At 33.5% G+C, this 23719-nt stretch overlaps 3 protein-coding genes across 3 annotated transcripts in view; 2 read left to right on the forward strand and 1 right to left on the reverse strand.

The window, feature by feature from the left end:
• LOC136419500 (sodium/hydrogen exchanger 9B2-like) overlaps positions 1-18011 on the forward strand; it is a 90536-nt gene extending 72525 nt beyond the window's left edge. Inside the window, exon 11 of the mRNA XM_066405881.1 lies at positions 18000-18011. The gene's annotated coding sequence lies outside the window, so the exon portion shown is untranslated. The remainder of the gene's footprint in view (positions 1-17999) is intronic.
• LOC136418714 (tigger transposable element-derived protein 4-like) lies at positions 11205-12705 on the forward strand. Its single transcript, XM_066404883.1, has 4 exons — positions 11205-11581; positions 11644-11855; positions 11928-12424; positions 12577-12705. The coding sequence occupies exons 1-4, from the start codon at positions 11205-11207 to the stop codon at positions 12703-12705; spliced, it is 1215 nt and encodes a 404-aa protein (XP_066260980.1).
• On the reverse strand, positions 16036-16464 carry LOC136418724 (uncharacterized). Its single transcript, XM_066404890.1, has 2 exons — positions 16217-16464; positions 16036-16159 (listed from the first exon to the last, which is right to left on the reverse strand). The coding sequence occupies exons 1-2, from the start codon at positions 16462-16464 to the stop codon at positions 16036-16038; spliced, it is 372 nt and encodes a 123-aa protein (XP_066260987.1).
• Positions 18012-23719: the final 5708 nt, after the last annotated feature.

Here is a 23719-nt window from a genome sequence, read left to right on the forward strand (position 1 = left end):
TTAAAATGGAAAGAGGAATTTCATCTTCACTGTCAAATTCTGGCTCAGAGTCCGAGTACGGTTCAAGTTTCTTCACATTAAGTTCGAGAAAAGACATTTCCTTGAAATTATTGTTAACACAATTGGACTCCGTTATGCAATAAAATCGTTCTGAGTTATTTAAGAAAAACAATCTACTTTTTTATCAAAAATTATCAAAACATTGAATATATGAATTAAATTAATTTTTTAATAAGTTATATTAACAAAACTAATATTCTAACAAAAAAAACATGAAATTAAATCGAATTAAATGTATCTCAGAGAAAAAAACCAGTTGATTCTTTGTTGCTTAATCAGAATTTAAAATATTTCTTGTGGTTGCAGTTTAAAGTCAATATTACCATTGTACCCATCAATATCTTCTATCGTTTTGTCGCCAATAATATTTGTATAAAATGGATGGTCTGCTACTGGAATCAAATGCATACAACTTTTAATATTCTTTAATTTTAATTCGGCAACTGGTTTACCGTTTGGCTACAGTTGTTCAAGAAAGTTAGAAAAATAATATCTATTTGTATCTGGTTGTCTTCCTCTTCTTTTTTATGTTTATTTCTTTGTATTCTTCAATATCGTTATGGGTTGTCTTAACACAAATTCTTTGATTTTTTCTTTCATAATCTTGATAACTTTAATATGTAGCCAATTAATTTTTTTCTGAAAAGCATCTTCTTTTCTATTAACAATTTCTTTTTCTGGTTTACGGGTACTAACAAAGTCTTCTTTTTCCATTTTCATAATATTAATAGGACGTTTTTCTCTGCAAGTTCAAGTTTTCATGTAATCTTGAGGAGAAAAGATTTTATTTTGTTTCTTGATAGCACATTCGACGTCACCAAAGTCGTTATCGTTACGTAAAAAACTATGTCCGGACGCTACAAATTGTAAAATAATGGTTTTTATATATATCGATTTCTTAAGAATGCATTTTATTATTACGATTCTCACCGCCGCATAAATCACTCCACAGAATTAAAATTTCTACAGTTTCAGGAATTTTCCCTTCAATAATGTATTTTTTTAAACAGGAACCTACTTCCTGGGCACCTCTACCCGTTTCTTCTTCAATGAAAAGTAGAGTTTTTTGTATTTCCTGCATAAACTCCACAGTTATACAATTATAACTGTCTTTTAGAGAACATAATATTTATACTTAATGTAAGTAATTCAGCATGTCAAAAATGATCGTCTCGGTTTTTTCATCGTCAGCTGCTGTGTCGAGGTTATCGTTCATTATTTTTCTAGTCATTTCTGCCTCCTCCAAGTGCGTATCGTGTGCAAAAAAAACATGGTTCTTCTCTTTTCCTTCAGCTAAAACATACATTTTCACCTTGTAAGTGTCGCATTTATTGCATTTGTCCTTTTTAGGCTTTTTTATTCTTAAATTAAATTCTATTAAAAATATTTTTTATATGATGGAAAACTAACAATAATCTCATTTTCATTTTTATACGGATCATACATTATTGGTAATGTAGTACCTTCTTCTAAAAATTCTTGATCTTTTTGTGTCCTACAGTAATGAGATTTATATCGTGGAAATTTGTTTATATGCGTAATAACGGCATCTGTCTGCCCCATTTTACTGTACACATTTTATTGTACCCACCACATACACTACGCTAATCAAGTACTGTTAGAGTTCTTACTTTCATAAGGGCACTATTGATTCGTTTTGTTGACACTTGCAAGTTTCTAACAAACATGTCTCTGCAAACTGCTATTTGTTTTAATTTTTAAATTGTCAGGGGGCGCAGCAGGGGGCGACTCACCCCTAAAATCTTAAATGGAATGGGGGCTTGAGTGATACCTCATTTTAAAGGGCATGCAAAGACCTTTTCATTTACGAAGTTTCAGCTCATTCCGTTTAGTCATTCCAAAATGGCAACCAGTTGAATTTTGCGATTTTTACAACGAAAAAATTTATTTTATCAAATGTTCAAAATGCGACAAAATGCTCAAGGGGATGAAGATGATAGAGGATTGGACATAAGCTCAAAAAGTTTCCCCCTCGACATCTCAATTGACGTGTTTTTGGAAATTTTAAAACAATAGATAATTCAAGAGTTGTTTAGGGTGATTCGTTTTGAAATTAAAGCACTGTACATATCACAATATTATTCTAAACTGATTCGTTCTTTAACACTTACCACTACGTCATTCCAAGTTTTTTACGTTAACAAAGAAAAAATTTGTTACATATATTTTTTATGAAGCTTTAGTGTAAAACTATTCAAGAAAAACAGAAATATCAGTTTCCAAAATTTTGACATTTACGACAGTATTTTAATTTTACATAGAAAGTAAACGTGCTTTAGTTTCAACAATATCTGACTCGAATACGATAGATATACCGTTGATATGCGAACATTGAATATTTTCATAGTGTGTCCTAGCATTTTCCGGACCAAAAAATTAAACTTGCCCAAATAAAGTTTTGATCTTTGCATAACCTGATGTATATTATCAGACGTACAACGAGGAGTGTTGAAATCGAATCCCTCAATTTCTATTTAATTTTTTTCCGCATAATTGTTATGTACGTCACTGGTTTGACGAAGACCAAACAGTGGGATGAAGTATATGTCATCATCACGAAAATGCACTGAAAATTAGGTGTTTCATTATTAAGTAGGAATTGTAATTACGTTAACAGTCACTGACGAAACGAAGTTCTATTAGCAAATTTTGTTGACGAGATGTCAATCAAAGGTCTATCTGTTTATAATTGAGAAAAAAACAAAATAAATATGTTCTGATGAAATTTGAAAAGTTGGTTAAACTCATTCAGAAATACTTCGTCAATATTTATAATGCTAAAAAAATCCCGGAGACAAAAAAAATTCGAGTTACGCCACTGACTTGATTATGGCAATTCTTGTTCTCTAAGAGCCTCAAAATTGAAAAATTAATGCACTGGAAGTGAAGGTCGCAGTGAAGAAAATCGCAAAAAGGGGTTGAATCTAACTTAAAATCACTTTTGCAATACACAGTTAGATAAAAATCCCTTAAACTGTCCCTTAAAACTGATTATTCTTGGATAAACGCACAAAACCTTTTTATTGTTTGCGACACGGGTGACTTTTATGGCATGCAATTTCGAAAAGAACTATGATTTAGAGCGGGGAATTCCACGTCATAAACCTTAGTAAAAATGCCTAAACAAACGGTTCCCAAAGATTGACACAACTTGTTTTATCTACCGTGGTAATTTGCCGGTAATGCTATATTTGCACCCCATAGGTTTACGAGCTGTCAAAGAGAACTTAATAGCAGGAATTCACTTTTTGTGATTCTCATTTATCAGATTTTCAAGGTGCGGAAAACATCGAGTAACGAGATAAGCACCATCGCAAGTTCAATACAACACCGATGAAACATAGGCGTCAAAGCAACGTAAATTATTAGACACAACTGGTAATATTGAAAACCGGATATGGTGCGATGGGAGAGCAGCAACAGCTGCAAAAGGACCCAAGAGGACAAGCAATGCGTCATTAGCGGTACTTCTGGGTACAGAAACCATCCTATCATCAGTATGGAGATTTTTTTCCTGAATTCATCAATCATTAATAATTTGAATGTCTTCAAAAGGTAAAAAACAACCCTGTCGTAAACAATGATGCGAATTGATCAAGAACCGGGCTATAAAGTGCAAATCGACAGAAAAATTCCCACACTTTATTGGGGGGTAATTTGAAAATTGAACCCGAAATTTGCCGGTGATCTTTGGGCGGCAACGTTCACACTTGTTGGCCTTCCACTTCTGCGATGCTTCCTATCACGTTCGAGGGGATGAATAGAAGTTACCGACTGTAATAGAAGGATTTATATACCACCTTTAACACTCCAAATGGTCTGCAATTTCGCTTATATTTCACCAGCTGTGCCAAAGGAAGACGTGACTTTTCGGGAAAAAACGAAAAAACATTTTGACATTTCTTTGTTGATTTTGGATTTTCCACCAAAGGTGAAAAGTGTCGTCCTTGATTTATTCGTCATGGGACATCATTCCTTCACCTTGTACAGGGGTAAAATTAGATCCATAGAGCATTTCAAAATTTCGACTAAAATGTTGGAAAATGGACGGTAATGTTTTTTTTTTGGGTGAATTGTTAGGCCTATATCTCGGGACGTCTTTGGGGTTTTTAGATACATTGCATGGCTTGATCTTTTTTTTCGCCCTTACCGACATACCAAAATCAGATACGCTAAAGTGTTCCTAGCAAAAAAGGTATTGAATATATTGCTAAAAAATAAAAAAATCAACTAAGAGCGTAAGAACGTACGAGTTACAGAGAACTTGAGCACTAAAAGTCTTAACAAACATCCATATACGTACCACTAACACTTTTTTTTTATATAGGGAAGAAAAACCTTCATAGGTACCCGGTCTGGTGGTCTGGCGACCGGGTTATGTCGGATTCACCTCCCTGAAGGGAGGGCGCCTACCCACTAAAAACCTCCCCTCTTCACCCTGGATCCCCCCCGGAACCGCCACCAGGTATTACTTGGGGGGGGGGGGGGTTATTTTTCTTTTCTCCTAATTTCAATCACCCCTTTTATTATTTATGTATATATTCCTTCATTTGTTCATTCTATTAATCTATTAATTCATTCATGCATTCATTTCTTTATTTACTTATCTATTAATTTATTTATTAATATATTTATGAATTCATTTAATTATTTATTTATTTATTTATTCCTTTCTTCTCTTCGCTGTATGTTTAATGCCCTTCTAAATTCCTTAATCTTTTTGTTCCCATTTTATGTTTTTCGTTGCACAATACGCACATCTCTTCCTCTTTACAATCTTTAACCATATGTCCCTCCTTTCCACATTTCCTACATTGAGTTCTTCTATCCGGTTCCTCACAATCCTTTATTTCATGATCATGTCCCCAACATCTGTAACATCTCTTTACCTCGATATGCTGTTCCACTATACAATTTACCAGTCCAATTCTCAAATACCCCCTCTCTATCAGTAAATCTGCCTGCCTTCCTCCTAATGTCATCGTTATTGCCTGATTTTCCCGTTCGTAAGGTCTCAATTCCCCCATTCTGTACGTCCTCTCCTCTAGTTTCTCCACCTCCTGTTCTACTGGATCCTTCACTTCCTCTCTGTCCGTGGTAGCTTCCATCCCTCTAATATGTATTGTTTTTGTATTTTCATTCCCCTTTTTAATAATTACTTTAACTTCTTTTGATATATCCTCTATTGTCTTTTGTAAATTTTTAATATTGTCATCCTTATCCGTTTTAATTAGAAGCTTCCCCTTTCCTGTTGTCGTTATTGATTGAATTATTTTACTTGCTTGTTTTTGTTTAATATTTTCTTTTATATTTTTTAATAAATCTTTATTATTCCTATCACTATCTTCCACAATTAAAGCATATGTATTTCTTTCTTTTTTTTCTTTGTTGTTTGTTTTTAAGTCTTGTTTTAAATATTTTTCTGTTGTAAAAATTGTAACATTTGTTTCTGTACCGTGAAAAATCGCTTCCACAAGTTTTCTTAATTTTGTTACTTTTAGCCCTTGTATGTGGTGCATTGCTACACAGGATTCATTTTCCATTTATTTCTTTAATTTCTCTATATTTTTCCATAGTTCCTTCCCCTTATCTGTAACATTTATTCTTACTACTTTTTGTTTTTGTAAGCCCGTCTTTGTTCTTGTTATCTGTTCCAATACTTCAAAATCTTCTTCCAGCCCAATAAGTTCAGGAAATCGCCTAGTGTACAGTCCTTGTATGCCGAATATCATGTCTCTGTCTTCTTCTGTTAGTACCACCTTCACCGTGTTATTTCTGGTTCCTAAAGGATTCCCTACTATTATTTCTGTGTTTTCGTATATATTTTCCGGCCAGACCCTATCTGATATTTTTTCCCATTCCCCATAGTTTTGTATCTCGCTCACATTCATTACCATTTCCTGATTTCCTTCCATCCAATCCCCCGGCGTCTGTGTTTCTTGATCCACCATACCTTTTTCCTGTTTTTCCCTGTCTACCTGAACGTCCTGATCGAAGGTCATCTTTTGGAGCGGTTCATATTTATAATTCCCCAGCCATGTTTTCATTGATTCACTTTCCAATATCCCTGCCTGTTTCCTCATCCTTAATGCTATGTCTCTTATTTCCCTACTTGTATTTCTTTCAATCCTTCCCTCAAGTTGTTTAATTAGATTCCTGGTGTCCTGCAAAGCTTCTATTAGAAGTAAATAATCTTTGCTTATTATTTTTTTATAGGGTTCATTTTCCTCCGTTGTCATAGAAGTATCGATTTTTTTTTCTATTTTTACTTTGCGGGTCACCAATTGAGTTCCTCCTGATTAAAACACTATCCAAATACCTCACTCTTTGCAGAATAGGCACCTCATTTTTTTCCTTTTCTCTTTCTTTTTTTTCTTCTTCTCTTTTTTCCTCTTCTTTTTTCTTTTTCAGATTTGCTGAGTGGGTTGCCCCCTTCAGAATCCACGGAACAGCCTGCCGAAGCAGGGCGGGATTTCCCATTATCAATGCTACCCACCTGAGGTAAGTATATTTTATCCTTCAACATTCCATTTATTTTGCGTTTTTACCTTTCCGCCAAGTTCTTGCCCGCTGCGTCGGTTACCCCTAGGGCCCTGGATCAGGATTAATTCCCAGTTCAAAGCACCAGGGGCATCCAGGAGCCACCACGGGGAGGTGCAGCTTGGACTTCGGCCTCCACGTACCATTAACCTAAGGGTTATTATTGGCTAGATCCTTATCTATCGATCAGGAAGACGAATTTTCTACAATGGTTCAACAGTTGTACTGTTTCAATAAAAATATCGCAAATATAATTGTCCTTAAACAAACAGGTCGTTTTCAATGCGACTACACAAAGGCTTAAAAAAACTGTACATTATAAATAAATCAACTTCTACTTTAATCAAACTTTTTGTTTCTATGTCCTGAAATTTTCACATTAAGTTAGTTACATTTACGAGCAGTTTGCAAAAATTTTAATAATACACTTTTGCAAAATTGTTTGTCCAAAATGAGTACCTACTTATAACTAGAGCTTGCTGTAAAACTAATAATTAGCTATAGACCAATATAATGGAGGGAAACAACAACAAATATCGAAAATTCTTAAAACTTCAATGGGAAGGCCCGAAATTGGTAAATCCTATCGGAAGAGAGAGATAGTTCTAGCTTCGATTTTGAGAGACATAGAAAAGGGTACTCAAGGAGACTCTCTCATCTCATTGGTGGGAACACTCTCATCTCGTGCATCTTCTTTCTCGTTTACTGGGAGAACTTCAGACAGTGGGAGCATCCAGTGTTAACTTGACTGTCTTACGGTGGATTATACCTGCGTCGAGTGAGTTATATAGTTTTAAATATAGAAACCCTGAAAAATGTATAATAGTCACATCGAATCTTTGTCCCCGTCATCTTCATCTGATTACGAGCAGTATTCCTTGTGTAAATTAATTTTACCTGGAGCAGAACAAGGTTAAAATGACTTCAACGTTTATTCCACCCCAATGTCGTATTCCTATTATACAGCCTCGAAATACTACGACCAATACAGGGTGCAGGACAACTACGCTTCAAGGTACCTGCAATATCAGGGAGGTTTCATTAAAGTTGAACCGGAAGACAACGAACTGCCTTTGCTAAAAACTAGAGTTTTCAAACGGAAGAGAAAAAGTCTGGATTCGGACGATCAGAATTCTATATTAGGGAGACCGAAATCGAGGAAAAAAGTTCCTCTGACGTACGAAAAAATTCTAGAGCAAAGAGTAATGGCTAACGTCAGAGAAAGACAGAGGACGCAAAGCCTGAACGAGGCTTTCGCCTCTTTGAGAAAGAGCATTCCAACGTTGCCCTCAGATAAATTGTCTAAAATTCAGACGTTAAAATTGGCAGCCAGGTATATAGACTTTCTTTACCATGTATTGTCGGTACCCTCAGAAAATCCTGGTGATGGTGATGTTTTGGGCTTCTATACCGCTCACGAAACACTTTCCCGGGCTTCTAGCATGTGAAGAATGGAGGGCGATTTAAACACTACATAAATGCAAGAAAAGTAAGTGTTACTTTAATTTGATTCGATAAACATTTGTATAGTATAAGTAAGCGCAGGAAAATCGTGGCTAAACATTTTGTATCAAAAATATTTATTACTGATTTCACTAGATTAGTATCTTTTTTAGTTACTTTTGTGTAAGCGAGACGTTAAATGTCTAAAAATCAACTTCTAGGTAACTTTACCAGTACGAACAAATTCAAAATCAACGAGTAATGACTAACGTCAGAGGAAGGCAAAGGACGTATAGCTTGAACGACATTTTCGCTTCTTTCGGAAAACGCACTATAACGTTCCCTGAGAAAATTGTCTAAAATTCAAACATTGAAACTGGCAGCCAGGTATACAGACTTTCTTTACCATATATTGTCCTCAATCTCAGAAAATTTTGATGTTAGTGATGTTTTTGGACAATATGTGTGAATCCAGCGCTCGCGAAAAACTTTCCTGAGCTTTTAGGATGTGCAAAAAATGGAAGGTGATTTGAACATTCAATAAATGCAAAAAAAGTAATTATCATATTAATTAGATTAAACAAATAATTGTATATTATGAGCAAACGCAGGGCAATTGCGACCAAAGATTTTGTATATAAAAAAGTTACACCTGGTTATGTTAAATTAGTGTTTTTTAATTATTTGTGTGAAAATTAGACATTAAGTGCCGAAAAATCAACATCTAGGTAACTTTATCAATAGGATAATTATATATATAGGATAATAGGAAACGATTAATTAAAGATAGAATATTGGTTAGTTTCTTGGTTTGCGTGAAAATTATTTCTTAGATAAAATTTTTATAAAATTACCACTTTTGAATTAGGCGGACGAAAAACCTCAAAAACGAGAGTACTCTCTTGCAGACATACACAGCAGTTGAAAGTTGTAGAACGTCTTTTGAAAAATTATAATACAATTAGAATTTTAATAGTTATAAACATTTAGATATAGATTTAATATGAAGCCAGTATTTATCCAAGTACTTTTACATAAAAATGTGTTTATTTTTATTATTTTGTGAAATTTTATATTAAAAATAGTATGTTTTGGTGAAAAAAATAGAGTAGCATGTAAGAAAATTCATTTACTTTTTCACAAAACAAGTTATGTGGAAAAATTTTAATATTTTAGAAAATATCCATTGTTTTTAATTAAAGCATCACATCTTTTTGTCGTGGACCTTATTAATTTGGTCAGGATAACAGAATCCATAGTTATTCATCTGTCTTTTAAAGCAGTGAACAGTTTGTTTTGATTCCTATAAGTTCTATCTCTAATTTTCCGGTCTAAGATTTCCCAGAGGTTCTCAATGAAATTTAAATCGGAAGATTCCAAACGCATATTCCCTCTCTCCTGAATCATTCTTTCACATATTTGGACATGTGTTTTGGATCGTTATCCTATTGAAAAATGTGTCTTAAGGGCATAACATCGTCCCCACATGGCACTATTTCTTTTCATTGAAATCTTCATATAACCGTCTATTTTGTAAGGGGGGCCAACACCATAGCCAGAAAAACGACCCCAGTCCATTACCGGCCCACCTACATGCTTTACTGTAGAACAGGTGTATGTTGGATTGAGTTTTTCATTTTCAGGACTCCTCACTAAGGTCATACCATCACTGTTAAGTAGAGAAATCTTTGATTCGTCTCTCCAAATCACTCTTCCAGTCCTGCTTTCTCCAATGAAGATGTTATCGCGTAAAATTAAGTCGGGCACGTCTATTTCTTTCGGATAATAGAAGTTTTATGGCTGGTCTTCTTCCATATAATTTGCCTTCAAGTAACCTGTTTTTTACTATTCCACATGTTACTTCAACATCGAGCTGATCAAAAACACGGCCCTTAATTTTGTTCGATCCTAGAAATGGTTCGTCCTTCGCAATTTTTAAAATTTGTGTGTCTTGGTAACGATTGGTTTTCCTGGGCGTCACACTTCTTTTTTACACCAATATTCCCAGACATTCAAAATTGTCAGATAATTTGAGAAAAAATGGACTTGTTTAAATTAAATATTTTAGCAATATTTGGTTGCTTTGCCCACTTCTATATAAATTAACACGTTTTTTTATTTCCAGTGATAAATTTTTTCCTCGAGGCGATTTGTTCAACGATAAATCACGAAAAAAATAAATTTTAAGGAAAATATTTGCTACACTTTGATAAATTCCTCTACTTTTTTCCACAAAAAAATTACTATTGTTAATATAAAATTCCACAAAATAATAAAAATAAACAATTTATTTTTTAGAAGTGTTTGGACGTACACTGTCTTCATATTGAACCTATGTCTAAATATCTATAACTATTAAAATTATAATTATGTTAATTTTTCTAAAGTTCTATATTTTTCCATTACTGTAGTTTGAAGAAATGTGTATTTCGAGGTTTAGTATGGCAAAAGAAATTCACAACTATTACGGTTTTCGAGACACGTTGGAAAAATGGAAATAAATATTGTTAACTCCTGAGGTCTATATAACTTCATTATTATTACAGATAAAACCTTTAACGTGGAACCTTGAAGAAGTTCTATGTTTCTATATCAAAATGTTTTGTTACGCAAATTTAGCAATTACAGTTGAACCTCCATAACGCGAACCTCTATAACTCGAAATTTACAATTGTCCCCTGTATGTTTTGTCTAATTTCCATATATTTTAATTTCTTTAACTCGAATTTCCCTAACTAGAAACTCTCTGTAACTCGAAGCCTAGCAATCGACCAATAAACGTGATGTGGTCGTTAACGTTCAATGATAGTTCAGCGAATTTCGCTTTAGCAGAAGATAATACTGGCTTTGGGATATCTACCGATTTATTTGTGATTTTAGTTAATACGTATGTTATGCCAACGTCCACACATCTCGGTAGATATAGAAAAAGCTGAATAGGATATTCGCCATTGATTATATATCCGGGTATTATATATTTTTTCTTGATAACGAATCGGCTCTATAAAAAAAGGCAGAACTGATTCGGTTTCCTTTGTGAACGGATATCTCATTTTGTCGTTAGTTTTTAATTTATTAAATTTAAAAGCCTATGTTCAACATACAGTTAACTCGTATACGTGCCATTTAGTGTCGGGAAAATGTCGCCGCCGCGGAAACTTAAAAGTCTGACGATTGAAAAAAAAATAGAAATTAAAAAAAAAGTGGAAAGTGGAATTAAAAAAAAATATATCGCTAAAGAGTATGAAATATCGCAAAGAACGTTGTCTACTATTATAAAAAATAAATCGTCCATTTTACAATTTGGCGCCAAAATTAATGACCAAGCTAGTTTCAAGCGAAATAGGCCTAGAAAAACTGTTAATACTGCTTTAGTAAAATGGATTGAAGCCGGTAGAAAACAGAATTTACCCATATCAGGCCCAGTTTTACAACAAAAAACTTTAAATTTTGCACAACAATTAGGAGATAAAAGTTTTAAAGCAAGTTCAGGATGGCTTGAAAAATTTAAAAAAAGGTAAGTTATACCTCCATAGGTTTATTTTTGTTTAATGTTTATGTACTTTTTTTAAATTTTAGATATGGTATAGTGCAGAAAAAGATTTGCGGTGAAAGTGCAGATGTTGATGAAGCGCATTGTAATACCTGGATCCAAGAAAGTTTGCCAGCTCTTTTAGCTCCATATGATGAGAAAGACGTCTTTAACGCAGACGAAACTGGATTATTTTTTAAATGCTTACCAGATAAAACGTTGTCCTTCAAAAACGAAAAGTGTTATGGAGGCAAACTAAGTAAGGAAAGGGTTACCTGTTTGCTAGCCGCAAATATGACTGGTACTGAGAAATTAAAAATTGTATTAATAGGGAAAAGTGCCAAACCACGATGTTTTCGAGGTGTGACAAGCTTACCACTTACCTATAAAAGTAATAAAAAAGCATGGATGACTGCTGATCTGTTCGAATCGTGGCTTTTGGAATTGGAAAAATATTTTTTACGTCAAAACCGAAAAGTTTTACTTATTATTGATAACTGCCCGGCGCATCCTCAGCTAAATCACAAATTAAGAGTCATCAAGTTAACTTTCTTTCCACCGAACATGACTTCCAAATTACAGCCTCTCGATCAAAGCATCATAAATTGTTTCAAGCTCCATTATAGACAGAGGATTTTGAAAAAAATTTTGGACAGTTTCGAAAGTTATTGTTCCATTCCTAAGATTGATCTTCTCGATTGCATTAATATTGTGGCCAACGTGTGGAATGTGGATGTCACCCAGACAACAATTCACAATTGTTTTAGAAAAGCTGGTTTTGGCATTCACAACTTTTATGACCAAGAGGATGAAATTCCATTAGCACAAGTAAGGAAAAAAAATCCAGGAACAACAAATGACTTCGAATATTGAAGATATGTTTAATAGATGTGTAGAATTATGCAACGTAGATCACCTGACATCCATGGATGAGTTTGTAAATGTTGATGATAATCTTATTACCAGCGAGATTGCTACAGATGAAGAAATTGTTGCTAGTATTAGCAACTAGGATGAGCATCAAGAAATATCCAATGAAAGCGACACTGATGATATTCCCAGGAAAAAACCTTAAAACCTTTCCTTCACGAAATGTCAAATGCATTTGAAACACTCCAACTTTTTTTTAACATGAACGAAAACACAACAGATGATATATTTCTTTTACTTGATAAACTAAAGAAATTTTATGAGTTAGACTGTGAGAAGAACGCAGTACACCAAAAGTTAATAACAGATTACTTTAAAAAATGATCACATAACGTGTAATTACATACATATGTATAGATTTACATGTTTTATTTAGTCCAATATATTATATATTTTTTTAAATCAAATATTTGTATGTGTAATGCAATAAATATTATTTATTTTATTATCCACTCTTTTCTCTTTAAGTCGAAGTTATTTTGCGGTCCCTTAAAATTCGAGTTATGGAGGTTCGACTGTATTTCATCCAAGCAAGAGTGCGATTATCAATGTACGAGAGTAAACGTACATTTCTTAGCTCTGCATTAAAATATTCGTGACTGTTCAGAGTATGGTCCAGTTGACGGTCAAAAGCGAAGTTCCAAATACGATAAAACATAAGATTGTAATTAAATCCCAAAAATAAAAAAATCAAATGTTGTCCATTTGAACTCTACAATTTATCTCTACTATTTAAATCAATCTATGACTCGAATTTAAAATGAGCTGTTGCGTAGATTTTTGTTGCCCCAACCGTTTCATTTTCTAACGTTCAAATGAAATGTTTTAAATGAATTTACTTTCTTCTCAATTTAATTACTTCTCAAGAGACTGCTGATACTTCTTTTGATAGATTTCCTTATATTTTAGTTCAAATAAAAATTCATATCGAAAAAATATTGAATAAAAAGTGGTGTATGGAGATTTTTTTGACTGACTCTATGACAACCACAACCAGAGCCTAATGTACTATTTACGGTAACAGGATTGATATGTAACAAATTTTGTCTTCGTTTAACCTCATGTAATAAACGAAAAAAGGCAAATGATGACATCACCAAGAACCACCAACAACCAAAGAACCAGGTATGCCAGCTTTAAATGCGGATGATACAATTAGTCATTCTGTTTTGCCATGATTATTTATTTATGACTTAACAATTTTACAGTTTTTAGCGTCTTACGAAATTATCTCATTTGATTCATTACTTCTGTTCCATTTTTTATCTATGTAAACTATTATAATGAGGATAATAATAAACCAAAGCAGACGGATTAAAACGGCAAAAACTTATAAGTATATTCTTGTCAGCTGTTTCATTTCTTCTTTCTTCATTAAAATTAAAATATGACAACAAATGTTAAACACTTTTGATATCAAGGTAATCTATTTCATTTACAAAGCTATTCTCTGCAAATTCAGGTACAGTAACAGGAACAGTTACAGGTACAGGAACTGATTATGCAGTTAACATTCAGTTGTTGGTACTCAAAGTTCTGTCATAAAGAATAAAAAAAAAGTATTATTTATTGAAATAAAATGAATTTAAAATCTAGATCTGTTTGTATCTGTTGTTTTCTGAAATGTTTTTTTGTTAACTTCTTATTCACTATTCACACACAAATGTTCATCCAGTTTTGAGGTTACATCCTCAATATGCATATCCCGCTGGGCTTTCGCATCAATAAAAGCTCCAAGAAATCTGGTCCCGAGCAAATGATCATTTAATGTCCTCACGTCCTTTAGAACAAACCCCGTCCTCTCTGTCTTGTCTGCATTCAGCATCAATCCATTAGATTTAAACCACTTCTTGGCCTCAAGTGACTCTGCTGTGGTAGTGATGGTAAGGTTGTCGTGCCCCGCCTTTACCACAACGCTCTTTGGTCTTGTATTAATAAATACGTCTTAATTGTTTATTAATTAATACATATTGAGTATACAGGGCGTTCTAAAAAGGTTGTGCTATACTTAAGTAGGTTACAGGAGTCCTTGTAGTGAACAATTTTTGCAGAGAAATACCTCGTCAAAAATGAACCATTTCGCTCCAGAGTTATTTTTGTTCAAAAACGTATTATTAGCCCATGGACACTAAAAGACTTCGATGTTTAATTCATTTTTATTAATTATAACGCATTCAAAATGATGTCTCCCAACCTGGTTACATATATAGTATTGGCCAAAATTATTATATTACAACTTTTTAAAAATTGATAAATAACAAATGTTAATGGATCAAATAAATAGACACTTTATATAGTTATTCTATTCACACCTACTATAAAATATTTACAAACAAAAAATTGTTAAATGAATATTTTACTCTAATAAAAAAAACTATGTTTTTGTGCTAGATATAAATGTTGCAACAAAGTATTATTCGAAAATATAGATTATGTTTTAATTCCAAAAAAAGTTGCTCATCTGAAATTTTTGTCAAATTCGAAGCTTTATAACTTTTAAACCAGTTATCCGAATTCAATAATTTTTTGATGCTTTATAGCTTAGCCTGTTGGCTATTAATGTAAATAGAAGAAATGGATTTTGTTTCTTTATTCGTGGAAATTAATGGAAAAATCTAGATTCATGTTCGTTATCATTTTTTTAAATCACTCTGCGGATGACTGCGGCACTTGTGTTAAAAATTTTTAAACGTTGTTGGAAAGTGCCCTTTTTAACAAACATTTTGGTTTTAAGTTCATTGTTTTATCGTTAAAATTGTCGAAATTACAGCATTTTTACTGGAACCATTGTTTTTCTTCTCTCCTAATCATTATCAGAGGCAAAGTATTGTGAATACAAAAAGCAGTAGTTTAATTAACATGTTTATTATAAAATTGTGTTGTGAAGAAGGCAAAATCACCAAATTAAATAACCTCAGTAGCGAATATTGCCATCTCTAGCAGCTTTTAGAGGTTCATAATCTTCTTGGCATACTGGAAATTAAATTTCGTATGACTTGGTCTGGTATGACATTCCACTCTTCAACTAATGCATCACGCATTTCTTTTAGAGTTGCTGGAGGCCTATCACGGGGACGCACCCTACGCCCTAATTCCTCCCATAGATGTTCTATTGGGTTCATATCTGGACTTTGCTCAAGCCATTGCAATGTGTTCATACCAGCAGCTTCTATGAAGTTTCTAACGATTCCTGCTACATGTGGTCCGGCATTATCATGCATTAGGATGAAGTTAGGACCAACTAACTCAGCGTGCGATTGCACGTACTGTTCTAAGATGTCATCAATGTAGATTTGTGCTGTCGTTGATTGCCTAGGAGGAAAAACACGAAGCGGTGTACGTCCGTTCATCGAAATTTCACCCCAGACCATGGCTGAGCCTTCATTAAAATTCTGGTGCTTCATAAACAACTCTTGGTTGAATCTTTCTCTCAATCTTCGCCACATTCGCTTCCGGCCATCTACCATATTGAGACAAAACCTTGATTCGTCCGTAAATAAGACACGGGATCATTCTGGAATGTTCCATTGTCCATAGGTTGCAACAAAGTTTCTTCTCGCTGTGCGGTGCCCTCGAGATAATTTAGGACCTTTTGCAGGCCTTCTCACTTTAAGATTTATTTCCTGCAGTCGTCTACAAACAGTTTGTTTGCTAACTGTGGTACCTCGAACTTGTCGGAGGTTTTGTTACGTCTCTACTGCAGTGCCAAATCGATTACGTAAGACCTGTAACCTCACAACGCGATCGTCTCTACGGGTTGTTTTTCGGGGGCGACCAGAGCCCGCCCTTCGAGCTGCGCTTCCAGTTTCTTCGTACTTTTGAAGAGCTCTACGCTCTGTGGTAAAAGAAATTCCTATTGGACGAGCAGCATATCGTTTACTACGACCATCATTCACTGAAGTAACCAATTTCACCACTTGTTCGGGTGTAATAGGCATTTTTTATTACAATTGCGAAATTACTTTTTGTACCAATAACGACACCAGCACGATGTTTAACAAACGTCAAATATGGATGCAATTGTTTTTTCACAGCCTACTTGAATTCAGCAATGTATTGGTAAGAGTGGATTCTTTGCTAAATGCAAGGTTCCAATAAAGATGCTGCGATTTCGGCAATTTTAAAGGTAAAACAATGAACTTAAAACCGAAATGTTTGTTAAAACGGGCACTTTCCAACAACGTTTAAAGTTTTTGAACACAAGTGCCGCAGTCATCCGCAGAGTGATTTAAAAAAATGATAAAGACCATGAATCTGGATTTTTCCATTAATTTCCATAAATATAGAAACAAAATCCATTTCTTTCACTTATATTGATAGCCAACAGACTAGGCTACAAAGCATCAAAAAAAATTATTGAATTCGGATAACTGGTTTAAAAGTTACAAAGCTTCGAATTTGACAGAAAAATCGGGTGAGCCACTTTTTTTGGAACTCAGTGTATATTTGAATTAATTAACTAACGTTTCGTATAATATCCACGTGCCTTTATAACATCTTCCATTCTTTTTGGTATTGAATTTATTAAGAGAGTAATGATGTCTGTGTCAATCGCCCTCCACGCAGTCCCCAACTTTTCAAAAAGTTCATTACCGTTTTTCACATTTCTCTTGGTAATTTTCCTATCCAGGATTTTCCAAAGGTTCTCTAACTGGCAGTGGTAATTTCCATGGGTGCTTTCCCTTGTTTATGGTCAGTTTTATTTATTTCACCAGATTGGCAAGAGTTAGTGAATTTCTTGATGTAGTTTTTCATATTCGGCCATTTGTAGTTTTCTTTTATAGTTTATATATTCTTAAAAATCCTGAGTGCCACGATATTAAAGAACAGTGATTTTCGCTTAGGAGTAATTCGATTTCCTCTCGCATTTTTAGTTGGAACTTTGGTTTGTCAACTAAGACAACGTGAATCTTCTTGAATAGGAATTGAATAATTTCCAAAAATATTTTATGTTTTAATTTCGAGTTATAATTAATGGGATTTTTTATAAACATTTTCTTGATTTTGCAATTCGAAGGAATTTTCCTTTCGACTTAATAATGAATAAAATATGTTTGGGTATTCTAATTTATTGAAATGATTGAATTTGGAGATTATTAAAAATGTTTATTCATTGGATGCATTTTTCAAACTCAGGGTGTCGTACATGTTCATGTCCTCGGTTAAAACGTCTAAATTATGTTTGCATCGCAAGCCTTCGAACATACAGTGCGGACGTTAAAAGTTCCTCCTCTCCCCTTACTTTTTTTTAACGGAGCAAGATATCGACTTGGGGTAAATCGTGTACGATTTAGGGTCACATATATTATATTCCAATGAACAAATGGCATGTGTCACGTGAACACCCTCGGAGAGGATGCTGTTAACGCAATTTTTTTAAATAGAAAGGGGGGTCATGTGACATATCGTTTTAAAGGGAATTTGATTTCCTTTTCAGCCAACTACTTTTTATTAAAATTGATTCAGCGGTTAGAAAGAAAATAATGAATAATTTTAACTCAAATTGTGGTCATTAATATCCATAAATTAATTTCGTTATTTAGAAAAATTGAACAAAGTTCTAAGTTCTTATCAAAGATATCCATTTAAAATACTAAACTAACAACAATAATAAAAAATTATAAAAACTAATAACAATTTGAGAACCTATGAACATATTAAAACTCAAGGGAATAAATCATTACATTTTTATTTGTGCACATTTGAACAGCCTTCATTTAAAATTTTGAACATTATTTTATTGCTAAAATTCGAAATTGAATTTGAATCAATTGAATTGGAATTAATAAGTTTTGAATTTGATTTAGGAGTTGAGTTTGTATTGAATTGGGATATTACGTTTCCTCGATGTCTGTCTCCACAAGTGAGGCATTTACTTAGGAGGACTGACGATTTAAATTTATATATTGGTGAGTTTGATTATTTCTTTCGGAATTTTTATTTCCGAAATTTCCTTGTGTGGATCTTGTGCTTAAATTGATTATTGTGTTCATGTTTCCGACATTCACTAATAATGTGCTCTTTGTTTTTGCAATAGTTATAAAATTTGTTTTGTGGTGTGTTCTGGGTTTAAGGAGGCTCGGGCTTAAGGCTTTTTTTCCTATTAAACGGCACCGGATGAATTGATTTTCGGAAACACTCCTGAAGGTTGTGGCCATTTTTCTTACAGAAACTACAATATTTGAATGTCGTGGCATAAATTCTTGGTTAAAAATATTAATTGCGCGTTTCTTTTCAATTGCCTAAGTGAGAGTGCTTGAGATAAATCGGTTAAGGTTTGCGCTCTGAGGAATCTTGAAATATCGGGTTTGGAATAATGAATAAATCAACTAAACCCTAGTTCTTTGATTGTTACTATTTCTCCTACTTGTTTTTCGTCGTTGAAGTTAATAGAACTTAAAATTTGGATTAATAATTTATCTGTTCGTTTATGAAAATTTCGAATTGATTCGGACTTCTCTTATCTGAGTGTGTTTCATTCCTTTATTAACTGGATGTAGTATTTCCTATCCTGGTAAAATGTACTATCGGCCACAAAAGTGGTCGACCAGTTTCAAATCAAAATCGCTTGCGGTACTGTGGGTCGGATACCTTTTTTTGTCACACTTGACCTATATTACTTTTTGTTGGATCCCCCTTTTTGTGTATATACATCAATATTTTGCACAAAAACATGTATTGCTGGCCCAATTCATTGAGACAATTTTATTTTTTGGTATTTTCTCAGTTTATCATTAAGGCGCAATGGCTTCGAATCTGAGCAAAGACATTAAAAGTAATATAGTACTTTTATATGAACAAGGCCATATTTCCGAAATTAATCGTGAGTTGAATATTACGGTACGTAATCACATTTTTTTTTCAATTAAGGTAACTTTATCACTGGCTTAAATTTGGGGACGTTTTTTTTTATATTGTTACTTCTGACAAGAATTTCATCTTGAGTTGAGCGAAAGTCTGTGAGATGTCGGCTGTGTTATACAGAGTGTTTCAAATTCGATGTGCTATTATTGCTATCTCTTAAACGGGAAGAGTTACAGAGTCGGTTAAATTGGAAGAAATGTGCCAAATTTAATACTCTTCTAAGAACCGAAAACAATGTTGCCGAATGATTTTCTGAATTGTGAGTGTGAAAAAACTAAAATTAGGTCGAATTTAATTTTCTAAATGAATCGATAACTAAAGGTTTTTCATCAAAACGTTTGATACAAGAACTTCGTAGTTTTCTTATCTCTACAAACCAGTAAATTTCAAAATTTTAAATGTTCCTTAGTTTTTGAGATAATGAGACAACAACTTGAATTTTGCAAATACAGACCTGTGCATGTTTCGGCGATTTTTAAAAGTTCTTAATAACCCCTTTACAACGATGTATCACAAGATAGAATTTTTTATGTTTTAGTTTAAAAGAAGTAATTCTGCATTTTTCTCTCAATGAGCTAGGCCGGTCTTGGAGTGCCAAGCAAAAAATGCAATTATCATGCCTCAAAAATTTATAATCGTATAGTTTGATTGATAATTAATTTGCCTGCATAACATTTTTGAGTCCCGGCGAACTGGCAAGTTTTGAAACAAGGGCGAATTCTATTGAGTACGTTCGGATGTTCGACGAAGTTATGCTTTCTTCTGTTCGTACTTTGTATCCTGTGGCAGAAATGCCTGTCATCAATTATGTTGATGACAACTCTAGGATACATCGCGCAAACATCGTGAAGGACTGGTATCACAAGCATCCAGACATAAATAATCTTCCCTGGCCTGCATATTCACCAGACCTAAACCCCATAGAAAATTTATGGGACCTAATGGTTCAAAGGTGGCACAATAACAATGAACGTACTACCGAAGATTTGGTGGCACATTGCAACCAAATCTGGAATGCGGTTAGAGATTCACCCTTGTGTCAAAACCCTGTGGGTTTAATGGGCCGGAGGCTACAAGATGTCATCGACGCCAATGGGGGAGTAATCCGCTATTAGAATTGTTTATTTTTTATTTTGTCATTTATTTATATAAATTTTAAGTTTATTTTCTCTGGATCGTAGTGTATTTCCGAAAAAAATGTGTCTTGAAATTTTTCCTTTTAACGTACGCATTACAAAAAACGCCTTTTATGTCATCTTTTGTCTAAAGAACTTTTGCGACATAAAAATCACTTGATTGTTAAGTGCGAGGTAGAAAACAGTCGGACTAGTTACTTTCTAATTCCCAGCAAAATATTATTGTTAATAAAAGTGTTGAAGTTTAGTAAGTTGTTCTACAATGTTTTGTAAATTGTTGGTCTTGTTTATAATTGAATTTAACATGTATTTTTTTAGTTTTCATCTTAAACAATTATATAGCCATATCAACTTTTGCAATTTACAAAATTCAATGTTAATATAGTGATGTTTTCATACAATTACTAATCGAATTGATTTATTTGAAATTAGCAGCCTGAAAATATCCTTGCAGACTTGATATTAGATGTAAAATTCTAAATTTATTCGCTCGACACAACGTGTCTGTTGGGTCTGTGGGTCATTTTTTGTGAACTGATAAGGCGCCTTCGCTCGGAATACGCGTCAAGCGATTTTGAACCTTAGCGTGGTCGACCATTTTTGTGGCCGATAGTACATAAAATATCTTTTAGCTCTTTCCAGTCACTGTAAGATTTTCCATGTAGTTGAGATTTTACACTTCCAGTTAATCTCGAGATTATAAATGCTAAACGAGGCTTTTGTTCGTCATTGGTAGCCAAATTAACCGCATTGCTACAGTTAATCAAAAACTCATAAAATTCATGTCTCTTTCCATCAAACTATTTAGAAACCAAAGAGCAAAAAAATTATAATGGAAACCCACTCGTTGTTGAATTATTTTCAGTAGCCATTATTTAGGTTAAATCAATGTGGAATAAAAATAGACTTTTAGCTTTAACTTGAAAAGATGAAAAATTGGTTTTTGATAAATAGGGGATAATAGTAGAAAATTGAAAGAAAATAGGAAACAATTAGTACAAAACAAAGGGCGAAAGGTGACTTACCAAATTGTTTTCGGGAACACTTGTGTGTTGTAGGTTGTTTTTGATAGTTCGTCTGTGCCCAAGATATTGAAATTCGACAATTTCTTGAAACCTTGTAATAAAGGCTATCTATCCATGATTATGATAAGTATAATCTCACTTCTGACACTAAATTTTTGTGTTGTGACACCAGTCAGCGTTTTAAACGTGGTCAATGCCATAATGTTGACTCGTCAGTATTGAGACAACTCACTAAATCCCTAACAACTCTTTATTTCACTAATCTTTTAAATGAAAAAAAAATGGTACAGGCATTTACGAGGGAGGGACCCAAGTGCCTCCCCCCTCCCACCCTCCATTTGTAATGAAATTTTGCAGAGAAGTAACTTAGACCTATCTAAGAATAGTGATGTACATATGTTTTACGTGCCATCTTCAAGGTTTAAGGGGTGAAAACTACCCTCAAAGTTTTATTAAGTTAAATTTTATTATTTATATTTTATTTATTTTTATCATTTATGCGACCAAGTTGCAATATTTAGATGTTCTTGACGAAAGAAAAATGTATGTTTTAAACATCTTTTCGATGAATATCAATACTGCAAAACATACAATCCATAGATACCAATGAAATATTCTCTTACTTGCATATTATTCATATACGAAAAAATGCCCTTAGCTGATGCATAACGCGTAATACTAATACGTAATACGTAATTCAACTGACAATATATTTTTTACGGTACTATTCTTTAACACTCATTAAATAAAGACTTTTTTATTATGAGAAATTTTCTTCTGCGACCTGCAGTTATGACGTTATAAGCGGTCGAATATAGCGTGCACACTTTCATTAATTCATCATAAATCATAAATTTAACAATTATAACTTTTGTTAGAAACATGGTATCGAGATCTGCTTTATACCATTCTATTGAGAAATGTTTTCTCTATAAAATGGTAAAAAATTGTACGGGACAGCTGGACGCGTGTAAATACGAAGCCAAAAAAATAGAATTTTCGAAAAAAAACTAAGTGATATTTTTTTCGGACTTTGACAGGTCGATGGCGAACTGAAAAAAGAAACATTTTGGTTATTTTTTTGCTGTTCTAACTCATCTGGATCAAAAGTTATAGACAAAAAATGAAATATTGGCGAAACTTTAGTGGTAGTTTTCACCCCTTAAACCTTGAAGATGGCACGTAAAATATACATCACTATTCTTAGATAAATCTAAACTGTTTCTCTGCAAAATTTAATGAAAATCGGGATGGGGGGGGGGCACTTAGGTCCTTTCCCTTATTAGTGATGAATGAATAGCCTTTTTCGGAGATGTTGGGACCAAGTCCCAGAACCAATATCATACCTCTTTCCAAAAGCCTTTCTACTACTTACAGTTGGCAAAACAAGTATTTGCACACCCCAATAAGAGCGATTTTTATGACATAAAATAAGATCTATGGGGCATCAAGTATTTTATTTTCAAAATAGTTTATTGAATTGACATTACATTTTAACCAAAAAAATCAGACCTCTAGTTTTAGCAACTAAAGAAATATTTTAATTTTTAAGAAAGTATTTGCACACTTACAAATATTTACAACAATGAATAATTAGAATACAAATAATGAAATAAAAAACTTATTAATACTTTGTATGCATCCCTTTTGCTTTCATAACCGCTTCTAATCATCGAGGCATCAATTCAACTAGTTTTTTAGTAATGTCTGGAGACATCTGATTTCAAGTTTCAATGAGCATTCTTTTAAAAGTTTCCTTATTGGGCGCATGCTTCGACCTTAGTTTCTGATCCAACAAATGCATAGATTTTCTATAGGGTTCAGGTTAGACCTCATCTGGCGGCTGAGATGGAGTTGGAAGTCTTCTACATGCATTGTAAAGGAACCATTCTCAAGTAATATGCGCGATGAGTTTAGGATCATTGTCCTATTGAAAGTAAAACTCATTTTACAATCCTAATTTTTGTGCACTAGTCGATAAATTGCCTCGCAGCACATTCATGTAACTACGTACTGTCATTTTATCATCAATAACTTTTAGATTTCCAACTCCAATCCACGCCATACATCCCCAACCTATAACACTCCCTCCATCGTGTTTAACAGTATTGAGGATATATTTTACCTCTAAAGCCGTATTCTTTTTCTTTCAAACTGTCAAAATACTG

The sequence above is a fragment of the Euwallacea similis genome, chromosome 2 (genome assembly GCF_039881205.1).
Source record: "Euwallacea similis isolate ESF13 chromosome 2, ESF131.1, whole genome shotgun sequence".
NCBI classification, from domain to species: Eukaryota; Metazoa; Arthropoda; class Insecta; order Coleoptera; family Curculionidae; genus Euwallacea; species Euwallacea similis.